At 32.8% G+C, this 22,051-nt stretch overlaps 2 protein-coding genes across 2 annotated transcripts in view; one reads left to right on the forward strand and one right to left on the reverse strand.

The window, feature by feature from the left end:
* The window catches only part of LOC143244680 (pancreatic triacylglycerol lipase-like), a 66,917-nt gene that overhangs the window by 42,795 nt on the left and 2,071 nt on the right, over positions 1-22,051 (forward strand). Inside the window, exons 6-7 of the mRNA XM_076489777.1 lie at positions 1,261-1,375; positions 13,348-13,524. Coding sequence (XP_076345892.1) covers positions 1,261-1,375; positions 13,348-13,524 — 292 coding nt within the window. The remainder of the gene's footprint in view (positions 1-1,260; positions 1,376-13,347; positions 13,525-22,051) is intronic.
* On the reverse strand, positions 16,486-21,078 carry LOC143236908 (uncharacterized). Its single transcript, XM_076475588.1, has 3 exons — positions 20,943-21,078; positions 16,854-17,096; positions 16,486-16,752 (listed from the first exon to the last, which is right to left on the reverse strand). Exons 1-3 carry the CDS (start codon positions 21,076-21,078, stop codon positions 16,568-16,570), a joined length of 564 nt encoding a protein of 187 aa, XP_076331703.1. The 3' UTR covers positions 16,486-16,567.

Consider the following 22,051-nt stretch of genomic DNA (forward strand, 5'->3'; position numbering starts at 1 on the left):
TATTTATTTAATTATATTAGATCTTAGCTGGAAACGTAGGCTTGGTGATGTTGAAAGTTGATCTCTAGAATATTTCAACCGAGATAGCAACATCGGGCTATCTGCTGAGTCCACCGATAGGAATCGAGTCCCCTGATTTTAGTGTTGTCAATGTATACGGATACATTCTAACCGCATAAAGCTTTGTAGTTTACTAACTCTAATAATTAATGCCTCTAGATAAGTAAAACTGCTTTTCTAAAGCCTCCCAGTGATACAGCGGTATGTTTGAGGACTTAGAATGCTAGAAATCGAGTTTCGATACTCACGATAGACAGAGCACATCTAGTTCATTATGTAACTTTGTGCTTACTTTCAAAGCCTTTCGAAAATACAAAAATATAGATATTAAAATAGCACTTAATAATATCATAATATACCATAGTTTAAATTCTTTGTCTGCTGTGGAGTAAGCCACATTGGATTTACTGCTGCGTAGAATGGAAAGTTTAATGTTGTGATACTTAGGAAAGCCAGAGTTTAATATACTTATTACTTTCCTAGCGGAGGACAGTTTAACTAACAATACTTTCTGATATCCCAATGATATTCAAAATTTAAACATTTTTTTAAAAAAATTAAACATACGTTCCGTTATAATATGACGTAAAAAAACGCTTTGCTCTATATTAAAATTAATAAACTAAACTCTATTTGTTACCCAATTTGTTGTTCACAACAAGCATATTTGAACGATGTTGCTCAACTCAGAGTTAAGTGAAAGAAAATAATTGTGGATTAGCATAAGATACAAATATAAAAATTTGGAAAATTTGGTACAATGAATGTTACAGCAAAGCAAGGGTACGTAAATATCAAAGCAGATCGTAAACCCATCATTAGTTTCATGGGAATTTATGATGTTATTTTCTATAGTTTTTTTAATTTTTTTATTACTAAGCTGTTTATGATGTTACCGAGAATGCTAGTGCGAAGCATTTACTTGACGTTAAAATTTTACAACATAACTTTTGTTTACGACTTTGGGAACAACTCTTTTAAAAGCACACCTCATAATTTCTTAAACATTTGGATTTGAAACTTAATAATATTATTTAATTTAAAAGAAGTAAACAGATGTTCCCAAATTGCATTTCTTCAGATGATTAAGTTGAATAATATTTTTCACGTTTGCTAGTAACACCTCTGAATTCATTTTATTACAAAAAAATTCACTAAAAATAGTTAATTGATCGTGTTTCAACAAATGTTATCCATTAGGTAATCAGTACAAAGTGATGGTCAATAGCACAGAGGGCCAAGGGAAAACATGGGGTGTTCTTGAAATTACTCTGGTGGGTGAGAAAGGAGTGAATGAAAGGTTTTCTCTCACAAAGTAAGTGGTTTTTATTACAATAAATAGAATAAACGTATTTTTTTTAGAGTTTTATTGCTCATGATCTACTATTAATGGAAGATAACGTCTACCAAAGCTTCTTTTTTGTTCAAGTGTTTGTCGCTTGAGAAAATGGACTAAAATGCTAAGTGTTTCGCAAGAATATAGCGTAAATTGTAGTTTTCAGTGACTTTTCCACAGGTATAAACATTAAGATTATAAATAAATAAAACGTGAATTATAACTAAACTGAAAGCAACAAAAGTAGGTTTAACATTCTTCTGCAATATGTAATGAATCTATTTTAGTTACCTAACAACGTTGCAAATGACATAAATTGGGATAGTTTCTTCAACCTGCTTTTTCATTATTATATTTTTTGTGAGTTTTATGTCATATACCTTTGCCCACGATTGTTTATGAGAAGCAAAATTCCTCGAAACTAATAACACTCATTGACAACTTGTGAATCAAATCTCAGAGATACAGATAATATTAAGAAGAGAATAATTTCCAACAAATACAGCCAAAAACAAAGAAACAAACGCAAATGGCTGAATAAGAATTGATGTTATTTGTATTTCGCATAGTGAATCACTGTGGTACTTTCTAACGTTGGCTAGCATTAATATTTGTTTAGACATCTCTCGCTGCTGAGCTGAAAAAAGTATGTTTGTAGAAGACAAAAGACCAAGAGCAACAATCATAATGCATTGTATTGTTAAGTCACAACGAAATTCACACAATTCTCCATCATTCCTATTATACCTAGTCAAGGAAGATGCTTCGCAAAATCCTATTAATTGCATAAATATTTGTAACACTTCTTGAAATTATTACAACCTTGCTCGATTAATGCATCAAGCATGAAGATCCTGCGCTGAACACTTGTTGTAACACATAACCTTTATCTAAGCTAGATGATCAGTACAAAAAATTTATTGAAACGCATCTACGAAGATATTAACTAACATCTGTATGGAAAGTTTTTTAAACACTTTGATCAGACCTAAATGCTTCTAGCACAGTGGTTCATAACCTGGGTTCAATTGAACCCCAGGGGTATCGTGAGTCATTCTCAGGGGTTCGGCGGAGGTCAAGACATTCACACTGTGTGAGTGTCCGTTCAATTCACCGCACTCGTATGATTCGTGACGTCATGCTCCACTTGGACATCATTGGCTGCGGCTGATCACGTCACATCACTTGGCCTTAATATCTGTGCTGCAGGGAACTTCGTGCGCTTAGCAGTCGACTTGTGACTGTAGTAATCGTGCATCATTTGTGATATTTTTCCTAATCTTCCAATCCCTTCATACTGACTATATCAAGAAATAACAAAGTGGTTGGATGAATACGTACAATATGGATTCACATGTATAACAGAACATGATAAAGTCAGCGTCCTCAATGCATGATTTGCAATGCCAAGTTGAGCAATTCTAGTCCAGCACTGGCAAAACTAAGAGAACACTCCCTATAGCTGCATGGAGATGGGAAATACAAGATCACAACGCTTGCTGAATTCAATACCAGATTCGATGAAAAGGCTACTTTGCCTGTTCTCGGCTTTGTACCCATCGACAAACCGATCCTCACAGCATCGTACGAAGTTGCGTACTTGATCGCAAAGCAGGGCAAACCCCACACCATTAGTGAAACACTCGTAAAACCAACTGCGTTGAAGATAGCGAATATCATGCTAGGAAAAGCTGCTGAAAATAAGTTATCCTAAATTCCTCTTTCAAATGACCACATTAGCAGCAGAATAGATGACATGAACGATGCCATCTTGGCTCAAGTAGTTGCAGATCTGATTTCAAGCCCAGCAAAATTCAGCCTTTAACTCGACGAGACCACCGACGTTTCCAATCTAAGCTGGCTTGTTGTATTCGTGCGCTATGTGAAGAACGAGGATATAAATTTTTTTTTTTTATTTTGTAAGCCTCTTCCAACAACAACTAAGGCAGCCGACGTGAAGAAACTTGTGGGTAACTTCTTCAGAGACAACGATCTTTCGTGGGATATGGTTTCTGCAGTTTGTTTGGACGGAGCTCCAGTCGTGCTGAGACAAAACTCTGGTTTTGGTGCGCAGGTGTGCATGTTTTTGTTTTTGCGTGAAATTCATGTATTGTGGGTCTTATTCTTTGAACACAGTGATATTGTGTGCAACTGATGCATGATTCATTTTGTGCACTAATAAAATATCTACTTATGTTTTGAATTTGAAAAAATCATTTTATTTTTCCAATTACGAAGGGTTCAGTGAATGCAACGAAACTTCCGGGGTTCAGTATCTCCAACAAGGTTAAGAACCACTGTTCTAGCATGAATATTCACACTTTGCAATCTGAAAAAAGTTAAATATAATCGAAATAAAAAAAGAAAATCATGTCTAATTTCACAAAACAGTTTAATATTTATAATATTAAGTCCAACACAATAACCAATAGAAAAAAATAATTTATAGTACTATATATAATAAAACAAATATAGCTAACACAAAATTTGTGAATAATAATTTAGTTCAGAAATAATTTTGATACCAAAGTGAAGACTTCACTTAGAACAACTGATAAATATCAAAATAGAGTAAGATCCTGCCACTATACATTAGAATATAATTATAAATGTGTTATTTGTGGAATGTCCTTGTCTTCTCACAGAAATCTGAAGGTTTGCAAATCCAGAGAAATATGACTACACCCATTATGAAATGATTCGGCTTTCAGAATGCTTTGTCATTCTGGAAACTTCTTTACCACTTTCCTAATCTCACTACCCAGCATGGCCAGGTAGTTAGGGCGATTCGAATCCCCGTACCACCAAATATGCTTGCCTTTTCTGACGTGCGGACGTTATAAAGTGATTATCAATCTCACTATTCGTTGATAAGAGAATATATCAAGATTTGGCAGTAGGTAGCTGTCTTCCCTCTAGTCTTTCAATACTAAATTAAGGACAGTTTATGCAGATAGCCCTCGAGCAACTTTGCGAGAAATTCAGAATAAACCAAATCTAATCTCACTAGTTGCCACCTGCTTTACTGGACATTATTGCGATGAAGTGTTGAACCTCATTCATTGTTCATATCTTGTAACATTATTTGGCCATGAGTGTTTCAAGCTTTCACCCTGCAATGCCTGCTCTTTCTTGTGAACATTTTGTTTTACAATAGAAACCATCATAAGTGTTGGAATTTTTAGACTGTGCCAAGCTACCATGACAATTTTTGTTACCCTGTGCTCCAGACAACAAAAATTGTTTAGAATATTAGGGTAGTGAAAATGGGTGAGGTAAGCGGAAGAACAAGGATTCCCCTCGGTTCCTGGAAAACCTAGAAAATCATGGAATTTGAAAATGGTATTGTTAAGCCATTAAATTTTACATTTTAACAAAAACGTGAGTAAATACCATTAAGAACATCGGCAACGTTCAGCGCTAATCTCTCCAGACAAAGCTGAAATCTAAATGTGGCGATGTGTTATTTAGCCAATCAGAATTCATCATACTCTTATTTAATCACTTTCTGAATAAAAGTGAGGCAATTATTTGAGAAGTGCAGGATTCCCTAAAGCTGGCCAATCAGTGATAAATTTATATAGAACAATTTCGTTTCATAGTTGTGTTCACCTTTGTGTCAGACTTATTTTGCTGTGCACTGTTCAAGATGTATGAAAATGGCTACATACATGGAAAGAACCACTTGAAGTTCTGGAACTCCTGATATTGTATGATAATCACACTAATTCTGTTTTTTGAATTATTTTCACATCATGCCGGGTAATTGGAAATGTCAGGAGAACTGGAACAAAAATGAACTCTATAGAACACAGCTTGAGCCAGTGTATACAAATATATATTGGTTCCAGGGGAATCCGCTTGGTGTCGCTAGGTTCGCAGAGATCAGCTGATTACGACGCCATTTCCCGATTGCAAATATCTTCATTTGTGTATTAGCTACGCGGTTTTAAGTGAAGTGCGATTTTTTCGTTTGGCGGATTTCAGAATGAATGACCTGAAGGAGCAACAACTTGCTGTGAAATTTTGTGTTAAACTTGGAAAATCTGCGACTGAAACTTTTGGTATGCTTAACACGGCTTACGGTGATGTTGCTATGAAGCGTACGGCATGTTTCAAGTGGCATGAACGTTTTAAGGATGGTCGACAGTCCATTGAAGATGATGAGCGTCCTTGACGTCCTTCCACGTCAACTGACGACTCACACGTTGACAAAATCAACACCCTGGTGCAGGCAAATCAACGTCTGACTATCGGGGAGCTTGTTGAAGAGTTTGGGATATCAGTTGGATCTTGTTACGAGATTTTGACCGAAAAATTGAAGATGCACCGCGTTGCTGCGAAATTTGTGCCTCAGAACTCGTGCGTTTTTGGCCAAACACTCAATCACTGTTCTTCCCCACCCCTACTCACCTGAACTTGCTCCTTGCGATGTTTTCTTGTTCCCCAAACTCAAAAGACCCTTGAAAGGAAGAAGATTTGAGACGATTCCCGAGATTAAGGCAAATGTGACGAAGGAGCTGGAGGACATTACGAAAGAAGCGTACCAGGATTGTTTCAACAAGTGGAAACACCGTTGGGATAAGTGTGTGCGTTGGGGATGAGAGTACTTTGAAGGAGTCCGAGGCCTGTAACTTCTGAATAAAGTACATTTTGTTTTATGACGTCAGTTCGCGTATTTTTTGAACAGCTCTCGTATGGCACGCTGAAGCGTATGTAAAAAGACTTTTAACCTTGGGAGCATGGATGAACCTGCCATTAAATCATACATGGATGGGAAAAAGCATAAAAATAACATGAAACATATGAACAACAATCTACGCATTAGTTTATTTTTAAGTCAAGACAAACCAAGTACCAGTACAAGTAAGCTAATATAACTGAGAACATTTCTTCTACAGATGTACTTAGGACCATAGTTATTCGGGTTGTAAAATGTATGAAATCCCACTTCAGCTACAACAGTTGTAATGACATATCTGAAACGTTTAAACAAATGTTTCCTGACAGCACATAACTCAAAAATTCATATGTGATGAAGACAAGTGTGCTTCCCTTGCAGGCTTTGGACTTGGCCCATATTTTGATAATCATTTGGTTACACGCTTGAAACAAGTGAACAAAATTTTATTCATGTTCGATGAATCTCACAACAGCAGTTTGAATAAGACTTAAGTGGACATTCATGATGGATACTGGGATCCTATTGACGATTGCGTTTATCATATTACTTTACCTTGCTGACAGTGTTATTTGAAATCCATGTCAAACATTGGAATAAAGAAAATTACCCAACTTTCCATGGATGGACCAACAGTGAACTGTAAGCTGCATTCCTTACTATGTGATAAAATAAAGTAGTAAAGAGTTTGAGACTGCATCGCATTGACTAATAAACATTAGAAGCTATGGCCTTCATATAGTTAACAACTCCTTTAAAGATGATGAAACTTTGTAGAATGGACGGCAATTGCCTGTTGTGGAGACACAGGTGTAAAAGGATGACGTTCCGAAAGTCTTCAGCCTTTCGTTTGCAAAGTTTCATCATGAATACTCTGCCTAAACAATCTATCAGAAAGTATACTTTAAAAATGGTTGTGAAAAGTCATTTTGGTGCAGCTAAACTAGTTTAAGCCCTATACTGGATATTCAAAGATAGAACAGCATGAAGGGATGACTAAGTAACTACTATTGGATCATCAGTCTTCACAGTCAGTTTTTTTTTCCATCGTGGGCTCGAAAATAGACCTGTTGCTGCGAGAGCTATTGAGATGTGACTAAATGTAATTAAATGTATTATTAAAACTATGCAAGGAAAGAAGAATGAACCTTCTAACCAGTCATATCTTAGTGTCAAAGAGGCAGTGCCAAATAAGTTTATAATGGCTCGATTAAGATTCTTTGAGACCATAGCGAGTACTATGACACCATTTATGAAGATATTTCAGAGTTCACGTCTTTTGGCACCATTTCTCTGTGGTCATCTTGAACAATGTATCAAGAAATTGATGAGACGATTTATTTCAGATTACATTTTACATACTGCCAGCTCAAGTGTTATAAAGCTACTAAAAATAGACGTGCAAGAGTCTAGTAATCATGTCAACTACAGGAAGAATAATTTTGGGTTTAAAACCCAGTCTATATACCAAAACATGCAGGATGTTTCAGATTTATCAGTCATGCAGTTCCATATGTAAGGAACTTTTGTACATTGTTGTGAAACATTTAATTGAGAAAACACCGATCATCCCTACATTTGTTTGATATTTTGATTATCTCAATCCTAGTAAAAATTATTAATAATCCAGATTTATACAAACATCACTTCAAAATTCAGTTATAGAAACTAATTGAACTACATTATCTGGATGAAGGGATAAGAATAGTGTGACTTTATGAACAGTACAACAACCTTACCCAGTTCTGACCGCCATTATTTTATAGATTATGATCCATTGAAGAATGAGTCAGTGGCTTTGTTCCTGCACAATTATGCAAGAAAGAAAAGTTCATGTTAGAGTTCAACAGTTTGGGAAGTTTTTAAGCTTCTACTAATTCAATCTCATGAACAAGCTATTGCAAAGCGGGGGTTCTCCATGAATAAAAGAAATTTGTAGTTGAGAACATGCAAGAGGTTTCTCTAGTTGCCCAGAGGAGAGTGATAGAGCATATTGATTCGATTGGTAGTATGTCTAATTTCAAAATAACATCAGCTCTCCTGACGAATGCAGAAGCAAGACAAAAATACAGACAGCATCTAGAAGATGAGAAACGGAAAATTTAAGTACTGCTTTTGGTCTAGAAACGAAAAGCCATCGAGGATCAACTAAGTGAAACTGCAACTAAAAAGCAGAGACTACAAGAAAACGTAACTGCCTTGATAGACAATGCTGACCCAACATTTATAATGGCAGAATCCAATCGGAAAATGAATTCATTAATTATCAGTGATGTCGAGAAACCCACTTGTTGAGAAATTTATATGCAAAAACGGCTCGTTTGGGTTGAGAAAATATTTTACATAGAAGAGCGAATAACGTTTCGACCTTCTTCGGTCATCGTCAGGTTCACAAAGAAAGAGGTAACTGACCGGAAGCTGACCACATGTTTGAAAGGGGTTGTGTAACTGAGTGTCGGAATGTAGAGGGCGGTATTAGATGTTTGAATATATAATTTTATTTATTTTATTATATTAATATAGGTATAAAGGCGTTCCTTTATAGTGGTTTATTTTGGATTTAAGTTGTTGTATAAGTAAGGCTTCTTTAATTTTGCGTTTGTTTATTTTTATTTCTTTATTTAGTATTTGAGTGTTTTCTATGGTTATGTTGTGTTTATTTGACTTGCAGTGTTCGAAAACGTGTGAAGGTGACTTTTTATGTTCTTTGAATCTGGTTACCATTTTTCTACTTGTTTCTCCAATATAGAAGTCGTGTCAGTTATCACATTGTAATTTGTAAATAATGTTGATGTGGTGTTTGTTAAAAAATTGTTGAATAAATTGTTGAATTTTATTCAACAATGTAGAAAGGAACAACTAACCCCTAATTTTGTAAAGGTAAAGCTTTCAAAAAAATTTAATACATACACAAACATTATCCAAAATTTACAGAAAAAACTACTTAAAGCCATGTTGAACACAAAATACAAAGAACTACATGACTTACAAAAACAAAAAATGAACCTAGACCATCAACTGGCATGCTGCATTAAACCAGAGATTTACGGACTTATACAACGAAACATAAACCAAATCAATACTAAGAAGGACAGAGACAAAAAGATCTGCCACAACAAAAAAAAAACTAGAAAAACTAAGATGCAAACAACAGAAAAGACACCAAACCGTTGACTAACCTCATAATTAACAGATCCGACCGACAATTAAACACAGACGAGGTACATCTACTTAACAAAGGACTCAACTTCGCAATAGCACCTAGGTACATTCCAACCATAGAAATCAAAACATGTTTAGAAGACCTAGCCAGGAGACTTGTGATACTTTCTACAGAGAACAAAAACAAGGAAACAACCAACAGAAAGAAGACAACTTTAGATAATTTTATTGACATCCAACAGCCAAACTTCCCAGGTAAAATTACAAATTTATATTTTCCAGAAACACCTAAAAACATCTTAAACGATTTTTTCAAAAAATTTTCTCACAAAACCATCAACACAATTTCACAAAACAGAAAACTAAAAAACAACCTTACAAAAAGAGACATTAATTCCATTAAAAACCTAAAACAAGACAAAAACATAAATTATAAAAGCAGATAAAGGTAACGCTATAGTCATAATGAACACGAATGAATACATCCAAAAAATGAATAACATCCTATCAGACACGAACAAATTTAAACCAATACATACAAATCCAACAAAGACACACGAGACGCAACTGAACAAATTACTACTACAAATGAAAAAAGCCAACACAATTTCAAAATACTTTATTCCTACCTACGTAAAACCGACTCATGCACACCGCAAATATACGGCATCCCCAAACCTCATAAACCAGATTGTCCATTACGACCAATAATGTCCATATATGAATCGTTTAATTACAATCTTGGTAAATACATAGGATGGGCATTCTCCAAATGTGTAACATCAGCCAGCTCATTCATCAAAGACTCTTTTAATTTCAAGTCTAATCTTAATCAACTTAATCATAAAGCCTTAATGGCCAGTTTCGATGTTATATCCCTCTTTACAGAAGTTCCAACCACTGAAGCCTGCAAGATAGCCTTAGAACTCTATATCCGAGACCCTAACCCAACTATAGACATTCCCAGTAACCAGTTAGCAACCCTCATAGAATTCACCACGATAAAGACAAACTTCATGTTCAACAACCACAACTATATACAAACAAATGACCTAAGCATGGGCAACCCAGTATCACCAGTTCTAGCCAATATTTTTATGACACAAGTTGAAACACAAGCAATTAACACAGCATTACATCCACCACTACACTGGTACAGATATGTAGATGACACGATTGCAGGATTCAAATCTACAGAACACATACTTAATTTTTTCAATCACATTAACTCTATACATCCCAACATTAACTTCACATGTGAACAGGAAGAAAGCAATCAAATATCGTTTCTTAACCTCAAAATTACAAGAACCGACACACAATTCAAAACAGAAATCCACCGAAACATCACCCATACTGGACTATACATTCCTTGGGACTCAGCACATGAAACAAAACAAAAACTCAGCATACTAAGAAACCAAATAAACACAGCCATAAGACTATGCTCACTAGATAAAATTAACGATGAATTAGACAAAATGAAACAATACTTCATCAACATCAATAAGTTTCCTCCACAAACCGTAGAAAACATTACACGCACACACATAGACAGAAAGCAAAATCAACTAACAAAAGTAAATATATCTCACGAATCAAGAAATCACGAAACCATATACTGCTGTATACTATATATTCCTGACATCAGCAAACAAATAACCAACATTTGGAAAAATTAGTAACAAAATATGACATTCCAGTTAATACCAAATTTATTCAAAAACCAGGCACAAAACTGAGGCCTATACTATGTAAAAACTACACTGACAAATACCACACTAACATTATTTACAAAATACAATGTGATAACTGCCACGACTTCTATATTGGAGAAACAAGTAGGAAAATGGAAACCAGATTCAAAGAACATAAAGTCACCTTCACACGTTTTCGAACACTGCAAGTCAAATAAACACAACATAACCATAGAAAACACTCAAATACTAAATAAAGAAATAAACATAAACAAACGCAAAATTAAAGAAGCCTTACTTATACAACAACTTAAACCCAAAATAAACCAATATAAAGGAACGCCTTTATACCTATATTAATATAATAAAATAAATAAAATTATATATTCAAACATCTAATACCGCCCTCTACATTCCGACACTCAGTTACACAACCCCTTTCAAAGATGTGGTCAGCTTCCGGTCAGTTACCTCTTTCTTTGTGGACCTGACGATGACCGAAGAAGGTCGAAACGTTGTTCGCTCTTCTGAGTAAAATATTTTCTCAACCCAAACGAGCCGTTTTTGCACATATAATTCATTAATTGTAGAATCTAATGCACTAAGACAGGCGCTACTAAAAAGGAAGATGAAATATATAGTTTGGATATTGCAACCAAAAAATTAGAGAAAGAACTGAAACAAAGTGTTTTGATATGTTAAATCCAGTCTATCACAATGATGTTATAACAATGACCTTGGAGTGTTTTTGATTGTAACATAATGACTGTTACGTTACTGTTTGACTCTTGAAGCTTTAAAATATAAATGCAATCAGCAGTTTAGAGGAATAACTGAAGACTGAATAAAAAAAATATCAAATAATATCGAATCTCGTCATTTGAGGTAAAAGTTTTGACTGTTATTGTTTTCTTGTTTTGACTTTTTGAATAACATTACTGTAAGAATGTCAGAAAGGCATCACATTATGCGTTGTTGTCCTGTAAGTTAGATAGTTTAGACGATAGTACTGAATTTAATAACTTGAGGTGAACACTTTGATTGTTATTTTCATGTTTTGATGTTTTGAATTGTACTTAAAAAGATGTCAGAAAATGTCAGTGTGTTTTCTTATAGCAAAGCCACATCGGGCTATCTGCTCAACCCCTCGAGGGCAGAAAATGTCAGAGAGACGTCATATTATGAGTCGATGTGCTTTAACTTAGTAGATATTGACTTATTTTGATGTTCTAATTTTTTTATACTGATGTTAATTTTTCTTGAATTTTGACTTTAATAAATGTATATGTCGCTAAGTCTATTTTGGGTATTTTTACTACATATGTGTGTTTTGAGGTATGTAAATTCCTGGAAAGTCATTAATAAATGGATAGATAATTCATGAAAAATAATTAAATGTAGTAAAAGAAAGTCATGGAAAGTATTCCAGTTTTCTGTGCAGAAACCCTGAAGAATAGGTTCTCAAAACTATTTTTTATGAATTCGCTCATTTTGGTGAGTGTAATGCTGCTCATTTCTATGCAACTGATACATGTATATGTGTTGATATGGTTTGTATATGTGTGTTTAATGCCCCACCCATAAACTAAAGAGAAAATGCGATCAAAATTAATTTATTCCATGCAGTCCTGAGAACACCACTTAGCGGAGTTGTTAGAAAATCAATAATAATTATATTTGAAAATAGAATATATTTTATTCATGTTTTTTTGTAATTAGTATATAATGGTTAAAATCATGAATAACCATGGTGTGACATAAGTATAGCTAATAAAAATGTTTGTTAGTAGTTTAAGCATAAAGCGCTATTCGTGCTTTTTCCACCACGAATTTCAAAGCCGGTTTCTAGCGAGGGGAGGGAAAAAAATGTAACTATATTTATTTATTGTTAAATGTTTTGTGGTTGGTTTTCTCCATTCTTTAAGCTCAATATAAAATGTAACTATCGTTGAATTATGAGAAAATTTATTGCAATCAACACCCTTGTTTGAAAATAATCCACTAAATTGGGTTTGATATATTGTCGGTATATATACAAACAAAAACGACAACACTTCTAACATTGCAAAAGTGTTTAGAGAATTTCCTAAAGGAATCGTATTAATAAATATGAAATTTTACGGTTTAATCTTTTTATTTACGCAGCCTTGATTTGTCATTACAAATGCTGGGTAAAAGAAATGTTCACTTTTAAGACCCGACCTACGATTAATGTTCTTTAAACACTTATACTTTGAAAATATATTTTCAGTGTTTTGTTGATACTTATAATAGTGTTAAGCGTTTCTCATTATTTTCCATTGTATCAGTTACTTTAGTTTAGGGTTTCTAAGAAATTCGTAATTCTAAGAAGTAACATACTGTTATGATTATACAAATACACAAAGTAATTTTTATGAACATATTTCTAGGGATTCCCATGAGATTCAAGACAGTGAAAGTATCCGAGGTATCGTGGTCACTCATCCATTATTGACTAATATAAGCAGAATAAGCCTATTGTATACCAAGTACAAAGGATGGATCTACAGCGGACTAGATGAATGGAAAGTGGACAAAGTCTCCATCACAGACTCATTTGGAAATATGTAAGCTAACTGAAATTACTGCTACACCATAGATATATGACAGAACAATTCTGACAAAATTTAAAAAGAAAAGCAAACGTACACTACGTTAAAATTCAATCTCAGACTTAAAGATTTGCGCCCATTCGGCGTGATCGCTAGTTAGGGTTCATTTATTTCCCACTTGTACAACAAATTCCTTAAGTGACATTAAACTACATTTTAAAGAGTAAACAAAATATAAACGCCATTATAAAATGGAACTACTGAAACTGTTTATTGTGATCCAGTGATCGGCATGCTAGAGTTTGAATCCGAAGGTTCATTTCGTTTCCAAATGCTGCAAAATTGGTTGATACAGGTTACTGTTGACTATCTAATTACATTCCCTATATTCTATCAGGTCAAAAACTGAAAGCTATGCGCAGATATCTGTTTGTAGTTTTTCATGAACACTTTTTAAACAAATTCTGAAATTTAAAAATAAGTTAAGTTTATTTTTTCAAATGAACAATTTGTATTTTTTCTGAGAACTTACTAATTGCGAGGTTTTTGAATAAATTCTTTAAATTATTTTCAAAATTGATTTATAAGGCATTTCCTTGATTACACAAAGTAAAATGTTCGTAATCAACAATATAAAAATTAAATATTGTCCATAAAAATATTCAAGTTATTGGTAAATTAGTATTACTCATCAAGATCCTGTAGTAGCTCAGTAATAACCGTGAGAGTTTGTAACGCTACAGGAAGCAGTGTTTGATTCGATTCACACTGTGAATACAGCGAAGATATCGACAAGCGCTTGTATTATATCATATTTTTGTCTAATTATTGTTTGTTTGTTTGTTTTCGAATTTCGCACAAAGCTACTCGAGGGCTATCTGTGCTAGCCGTCCCTAATTTAGCAGTGTAAGACTAGAGGGAAGGCAGCTAGTCATCACCACCCACCGCCAACTCTTGGGCTACTCTTTTACCAACGAATAGTGGATTGACCGTCACATTATAACGCCCCCACGGTTGAAAGGGCGAGCATGTTTGGCGCGACTGGGATGCGAACCCGCGACCCTCAGATTACGAGTCGCACCCTTTAACACGCTTGGCCATGCCGGGCCATCTAATTATTAAAAAGTAATGTTTAATTTTATAAGCAAACGTGCCTCTCTTCAGTGTCAAAAAATAACTTCTCAATGTTAGTGGGTTATTATAACTTAAGATATTGTTTAGGTTTCCCCTACCCTCTAAGCCAAACTAAAACTAGTAAATAAATTTTAAATAATTGAAGCCAGCTCTTCTCATTTATGTATCTATCAAGCTTTCTGGCCTGGCATGGCCTAGCGCGTAAGGCGTGCGACTCGTAATCTGAGGGTCGCGGGTTCGCATCCCAGTCGCGCCAAACATGCTCGCCCTTTCAACCGTGGGGGCGTTATAATGTGACGGTCAATCCCACTATTCGTTGGTAAAAAGAGTAGCCCAAGAGTTGGTGGTGGGTGGTGATGACTAGCTGCCTTCCCTCTAGCCTTACACTGCTAAATTAGGGACGGCTAGCACAGATAATTCTCGAGTAGCTTTGTGCGAAATTCCAAAAAACAATCAAGCTTTCTTTTAATCTCCATTCAAATTTACTACTTCCACAACATCCGAACGTAACCCATTCCATTGGCCAACAACCCTATTTGAAAAATAAAATTTTCTTAGCTGAAGACGGCTTCTACCTTTCTTACATCTATATTTGTCTCCTAGTTCTATAATTCTCGCTGTTAAATATGAAAATGTTGATGCATCAACATTACAGTTCCACTTTACAATCTTAAACACTTCAATCAGAACCCCTGTAACATCTCCTTTTTCTAGATAAAACAATGTTAAGAATTCTAATCTTTCCTCATATGACAACCTCTCCATCCCAAGTACTATTTTAGTAACTTTTCTCTGAACTCTTTCCAACAAGTCAATAGTTTTCCCAATGTAAAGAGCCCAAGAGTGAACACAATACTCCAAATATGGCCTAACCTATACAATAAAATTGTAACTTCTTTAGACTTGTATTCAATATTTCTGTAAATACAATCTAAAATTGTATTTGTTCTACCAATACCGATAGTACATTGCTTGAATGGCTTAAGAAACTGATTGACCATTACACTAAGACCTTTTTCTTTTCATGACCCCCTAAATGATTTGAATCTTTTTGTAAAAATAAGGGATACTACTTAACTCTTCATTAGTAAAAACTGTATAAAAACATAATTTAATTGTTTGTTTTGAATTTCGCGCTTAACTACACAAGGGCTAATAGCGCTAGCCGTACCTAATGTAGCAGTGTAAGAATAGAGGAAAGGCAACTAGTCATCACCACCTACTGCTAACTCTTACACTACTCTCTTACTAACGAATAGTGGGATTGAGCGTACATTATAACGCCCCCAAGGCTGAAAATGTTTGGAGTAACTAAAAATGCTATCGACCCACCCCTTACGGGGTATTCGAAAACTGATTAAGCCGATGCAAAGCAATACTGCTCACTAATCACTCCAATGTTAATATCACGAACCCGGCCAGTAGATCAAATCAAACTAATAAAACCTAACATTACAAAATGAGACTTCCTCCAACTAGATTTGTTGCCAAATCCCTTTTTTTTTTTCTTTATACAAAAGTATTACAATGTATTATACGAGTTACCTGCTTGGTAACAAACAAAATCCAATAAAAGTCAAATAAATTTCAACATTTTCTTTTTACAATAATTCTAACAATAATAATAATAAATTTTTTTTACAATAATTCTAACAATAATAATAATACTATTTTTTACAATAATTCTAACAATGATAATAATAAAGCTTTTTTTTTTTACAACTTACAAGATTGTTACAATATATGACATCAAGTACAAACACAAACAAATAAAACAAATTTCAACATAACTTTTCCAATACATCAGTAATAATACATTTAATACCATTTACTGCTCCCGCATTTAACAATAAATTCTTAAATTCCTAATTTAAATAATTTTTAGGAAAATATTTCTTTCTTATTTAAACCATATTTCATATCCTTATGTTATCATTTTTTCTATACTTAGTATGTAAATATCTTTCAAAATTTTTGGTTTCAAGACCCAAGTGGCTCTTGAATTCCGCTTTAAGTTTTGAATAACATTAACTATTTCACTTTTAACAAAACTAAGATGCGATAACCAGTTTAATTTCACGTCAACTATAATACCTAAGTATTTCAACTCTTTAGTAAATTTAATTCTTTTATTACTAATAGTAATTGAAGGTATATGTGTGATATTCTTATCTTATAAATTAAAATGAAATTTGATTTATCTATATTACGTTCTAATTTATTATCTACGATCCAGTTATTAACCTTATTTAATATATCCTCAGACAAAGACGTAAATTGGTATGAAGTTTTTGCTCGCATGGTGTCATCAGCAAATGCTTGTATGTTTGTATTATTTGTACTCTTTAATTTTAACATTCCATCAATATAAAGATTCCACAGAATAGGACCCAAACTAGATCCTTGTGGAATCCCCTTCTTATATTTCTTACTTATACTTTCAATAAAAACTTCTATTTTGAATAAAATCAATAATGACCTTTTTCAATTTCAAAGGTATTTTTAGATTATTTAAATGTTTTTTATTAAGATCATGATGTCCACTGAGTTAAAAGCATTTTTAAAATCCAAAGAAATTAATAATGCAATGCACTTATTATTTATACTTTCATAAACATAATATTTAAGTTTCTGTAATGCATGAATAGTAGATTTCTTGCTCCTAAAACCATATTGTGCGTCATCAATTAATTTATATTTCTCTATAAAGTAAGTCAACTTATATTTCAAAATCTTATTGAATATTTTACCCCAAATGGGCAAAAGACATATTGGCCTAACTACTAGGAATCATTTTATCCTTACCTTTTTTTTATGGATGAGAGTCACCTTAGCCTTTTTCCAAACTAACGGAAAAATACCATTATTATAAAAAGAATTGAATTCTTTAATAAACCAATTTTTATTAGCAAAATATTTTTCTTTTATTATAGGCATTTTTAAATTATCATATCCAGGAGCTTTATTTTCCTCCATCTCCCCCATTACTTTATTAATTTCATACTCTGTAATATTATCTTTATTTATGTTCACATCAATATCATTATTATTCTGTATCTCATCGCAAAAACCTATTCCAGAGACCACTTGATCATGATTCACCCATGGAAAATGATAATTAAGAATTTCATTTACAGCTTCATTTCTATTTTTGGTGATATTCCCATCTTTATCTTTTATTTCATTAATTTGTAAATATTTCTTCTTTTTATCCATGATAGTTGTGTATGGAATACCAAAAATATTATTACCAGTAATACTTGTAATATAATTTCTTAAAGCTTCTTTTTTAGTGAAAATAATTAACCTTTTATATTTTGCTTGCTGTTTCCTATATTCCAATTTATAATACTGTCTTAAATTAATAACTTTAGTCTTTTGAAATCTTCTCCATAAGGCTCTCACTTTACTCCTGAAGATCTTTAGCTTGGTATTCCACCAGTAAGCTAGTTTGTATCTAAAATTCTTTATATTATTCTTATTCCTCAAATTGCTTAAACATATTTCTTTAACTTTATTTGTAATTTTTATTAAATAATTGTCAATATTATCTTTGTTGGTTATCTAATCTTTAATCTCATTTATATATTCTCTTATTTCTACTTTCAAATCGAACCAATTAAATTTATTTATATTTATAAATTCATTATTATTTATTTTTTATATCAAAATTTGAAAATTGCAATTCTGTCATATTATGATCACTAGTAGTAATATAATCTGTAACTTCAAAATGAATATCAAATTCGTTATTATACTTTATCATTGCCAAATCAATCCAACTTCCCCTCTAATTGAGAAGAAAGTTGGTATTGAGTCCAAATTATTAAGTAATATAATTTCATTTAAATCCATAAAGTTAGTAACTGAAAACCCCCTATCATCAAGCGGCCTCTGGCCCCAAGCTTCTGACTTAGCATTGAAATCGCCTAAAATTAAAATAATTTCATTTATTATACTTTCTGATAAAATTTTGTAACATATTAAGGTCATCATCAATGACTCCAGACGGGGAGCAGTAAATACTAATCACAATCATAATAAAATTTTCATAAGTAATTCTAATACCAACTAAATTGTTTGTACAACATAAAACATAATAATTAATATTTTTATTATTAATAATAATCCCTGCCTCAGAGACATCACAACAAAAAAACAATTTTCATACTTTCAGAGAAATGAACTATTTTCCTCAAAATAATACCGTTTGTATCCATAATAATTATAGTGATTGGCTTACAAATAATGTTGGAGTACCACAAGGTTCTGTTCTGGGCCCTTTATTATTTCTCATTTATATAAATGATATTCTTTACCAACAGTTTTTTGGAGATATCCAAGCCTATGCCGATGATATTGCTGTTGTTTATAGTAAGCCAAATCTAATTAATGAAGCCATTATTTCTAGTGATCTTAATAAAATTAAAAATTGGCTTTTCTGTAATGGCTTATCCTTAAATATATCTAAATCTTTTCTTCTTCAGTTTAACCTTTATGGTGTCATTCCAGCTTTTCCTTCTATTTTTTATCATTCTAGTGATTGTTATACTTACCCTAATTGTAAGTGTCCCAAATTGACTCAAGTTTCCTCTGTTAAATATTTAGGAATTATTTTAGATCGAAAATTAAATTGGCAATTTCATATTAATTCTTTAGTTAATAAATTAAAATATAGTTCTATGCTAATTTTGAACTTAGTCATTGTGCTCCTTATCATATTTTGTTAAGTGTATATTATGCTCTCTTTCAATCTTTCTTACAATATTGTATTTCAATTTGGGGTGGCACATATAAGACTTTTTTAATTCCTATTCACAAGTTGCAAAAAAGTGTTTTCTCTCTTATTTTACTCATAGGCTTGATACCGATTTCAGTAAATTTAACTCCCTCTTTCATATGATAAACTTTATTTATATTTTTAGCTTTATCTACATTGCATGTTTCTTTTAATAGGCCTTTTAAAGTCACTTCATATTTTACACGACTTCAATCTTTTTTTCCAATTAATGTACCCACACCACGTAAAACAGTTACACTTCATCAATATCTTTATTTGGCACCTCGTATTCATAATTTTATTCCTTATAGTATAAGATCTTCTATTAATCGTGTTAATCAAAAGAAATACTTAAAACAATGGATCTTAAATATTGATGATAATATTCTGGGAACTTTATATTGATTCTGTAAGTTTTGATTTTACTTTATTATGTGTTTAACCATCACAGGACGAGTTAACTCTTTGTTGATGGTTTTTATATTGATATTTGATTTTTTGTGTCTAATTTATTGCTTAATAAATTTATTATTATTATATATTTATGGAAATAATATCCATATTTCTTTGTAGGATATCTTGGTTTAACTGAAGATTGGCTGCTCGCGCCACAGCCAAATTAATACGACACAAAAAAAGAAAAGAATTTATAACACAAGTCATAATCATTACGTGAAATTAATCGATCCATTTCTTTAAGATAAATCCTACAATCATAATCCTTATAAGAATGATTCACATCAAATTGTGTATTAAATTTCTTATTATGATTATAACAATTTATACAAAATACGGGTTTTTCACAATCTTTATATTGATGTCCCTCTTGTCCACATTTGAAACAGGTAGTAACATTTTTACAATATTTAGCAAAATGCCCAAATTTTCCACAATAATAACAAATTGTGGGTTTTACATATTCTTTAAATCCATATCTTCACCCATTTCGTTTATTTTTACTAAATTGTAACAATTTTTTGGATCAATTGTAACTATATAATTGAATCCTCTGAATGTTTTAAATTTCTTATTAACAATGATTACATCATTTCCTTAAAATATGTTTGAATTTTGTTCCTTAATACTAGTACCAAATTCTTGATCGCTCATATCATCATCTATATTATAAATAATTATTTGTGGATATCTCTTTTTAGGTACATTTTCATCAAAGTTACTTCTAAATCCTTTACTTTTAATAGTGCATCTTTTAAGTAAATTCATCTTACTTTTTTTCTACTTCCACCAAGATGCCACCTTTAGCTATAGTTCTTACATTTACACCTATCTCCAGTTCTTTGGGTTTAACCAAACTTTGTGCTTTTCTTTTGGTTTCCATTGATGTCATATTCTTTTTGGGTATGATGGTGAGTACGTTTCTTTTCCTACTTTTACTTCTTTCTCTGCTTCTTGTTCTTGTATATTCTTGGCAGTATCCCTGATACAATTAATTTACGACCTTTATTTAAAAATGCTTTTATCAACCCCTTGTAATTATTAATCAGCTTCTGTGACTTACTCTGCTCTATATCGTTAGTCACTACGTGCAGAACAAAAATTGTATCGTTGCCAGTCCTCTTCATTATATCTCTTGCTCTGTCAGTTATGTCTCCCACCTGTGTATCAGGGTAGCATAATCTTACTCGTTTCTCCATATTTACCCCACGAACTATTCTATCCACATGTCATGTCAAGAAATCACTGAACAATAAACATCTCTGAACTTCACAAGCAATATCCTTCTTTATTCCGTTTGTTTTCCCTCCCTCCAGTAGTTCTTCGTTTACGTAAGCCAAGTGCTGAAATCTGTTGCTGAATATAAGTCTTTAGAATTAAGTTCACTACTTTTAACTCTAATACTACCCTTTCTTATTTCATCTTCATCTAACGTCGATATTACAGACCCTTTAAGGTTTGTTCGGACGCCATTGTTTAATATTCTTCTTTAAATCACTAGAGTTAAATGGGAGTTTGATGGAGAAGTGATATTTGTGTTTTAGCGCGAGGCTACACAATTAATTGTCTGCGCCCTATTCAACATGGGGATCAAACTCCGTATTTGAACGTTGTAAGTTCATAAACTTACTGCTTAACTCCCGGAACGACAGTCTTTATCATATTTTGTTGGAGAATTTTTCGAACTTATAAATTCTGAAGCTTTCTTTTCGAGTTGCGGTATATTCATATATGAATAAGTCAGTTCATAATAACGCAGATTATTTAAATAGTAGTAACTAACAATAACTAAGTAAAATGAAGAAAGTAAAATTGTTTCAGCATTAAAAACAAACAAAAAATAACACTGAGAACATGTGAATCATCAGTTTTTATTTGTAACGCTTGTTTGATTGATACTTAATACGTCAGCTGCTTTCTTAAAACATATTACTGTATATTCTGGTGCCAAATTCCTGAAGTGCCAGAAGCAATCATAATATTCTAAAGTCAAATACCGCAAGGAAATTTTATATTTGCTATGTTATGGTATGTGAACCACTAGAACAGTGGTTCCCAACCTTTTTTATGCCCCACACCTCTAAACAATTTTAATGTTCTCGCACGCTTCACGGTAATTATTTATTTAAGAATAAAGGTGAAGGTGGCCTAAACAAATTTTTATAATTAGTT

This window comes from Tachypleus tridentatus, chromosome 2 (assembly GCF_004210375.1).
Source record: "Tachypleus tridentatus isolate NWPU-2018 chromosome 2, ASM421037v1, whole genome shotgun sequence".
NCBI classification, from domain to species: domain Eukaryota; kingdom Metazoa; phylum Arthropoda; class Merostomata; order Xiphosura; family Limulidae; genus Tachypleus; species Tachypleus tridentatus.

Coding starts and splice junctions, on each gene's coding strand:
- LOC143236908 (XM_076475588.1), bottom strand. CDS start 21,078: ATGGAGAAACGAGTAAGATTATGCTACCCTGATACACAGGTGGGAGAC. Junction 17,097..20,942: donor GACTAACGATATAGAGCAGA/GTAAGTCACAGA, acceptor TATTCAAAATAG/AAGTTTTTATTGAAAGTATA. Junction 16,753..16,853: donor CGTAGATAATAAATTAGAAC/GTAATATAGATA, acceptor AATTTACTAAAG/AGTTGAAATACTTAGGTATT.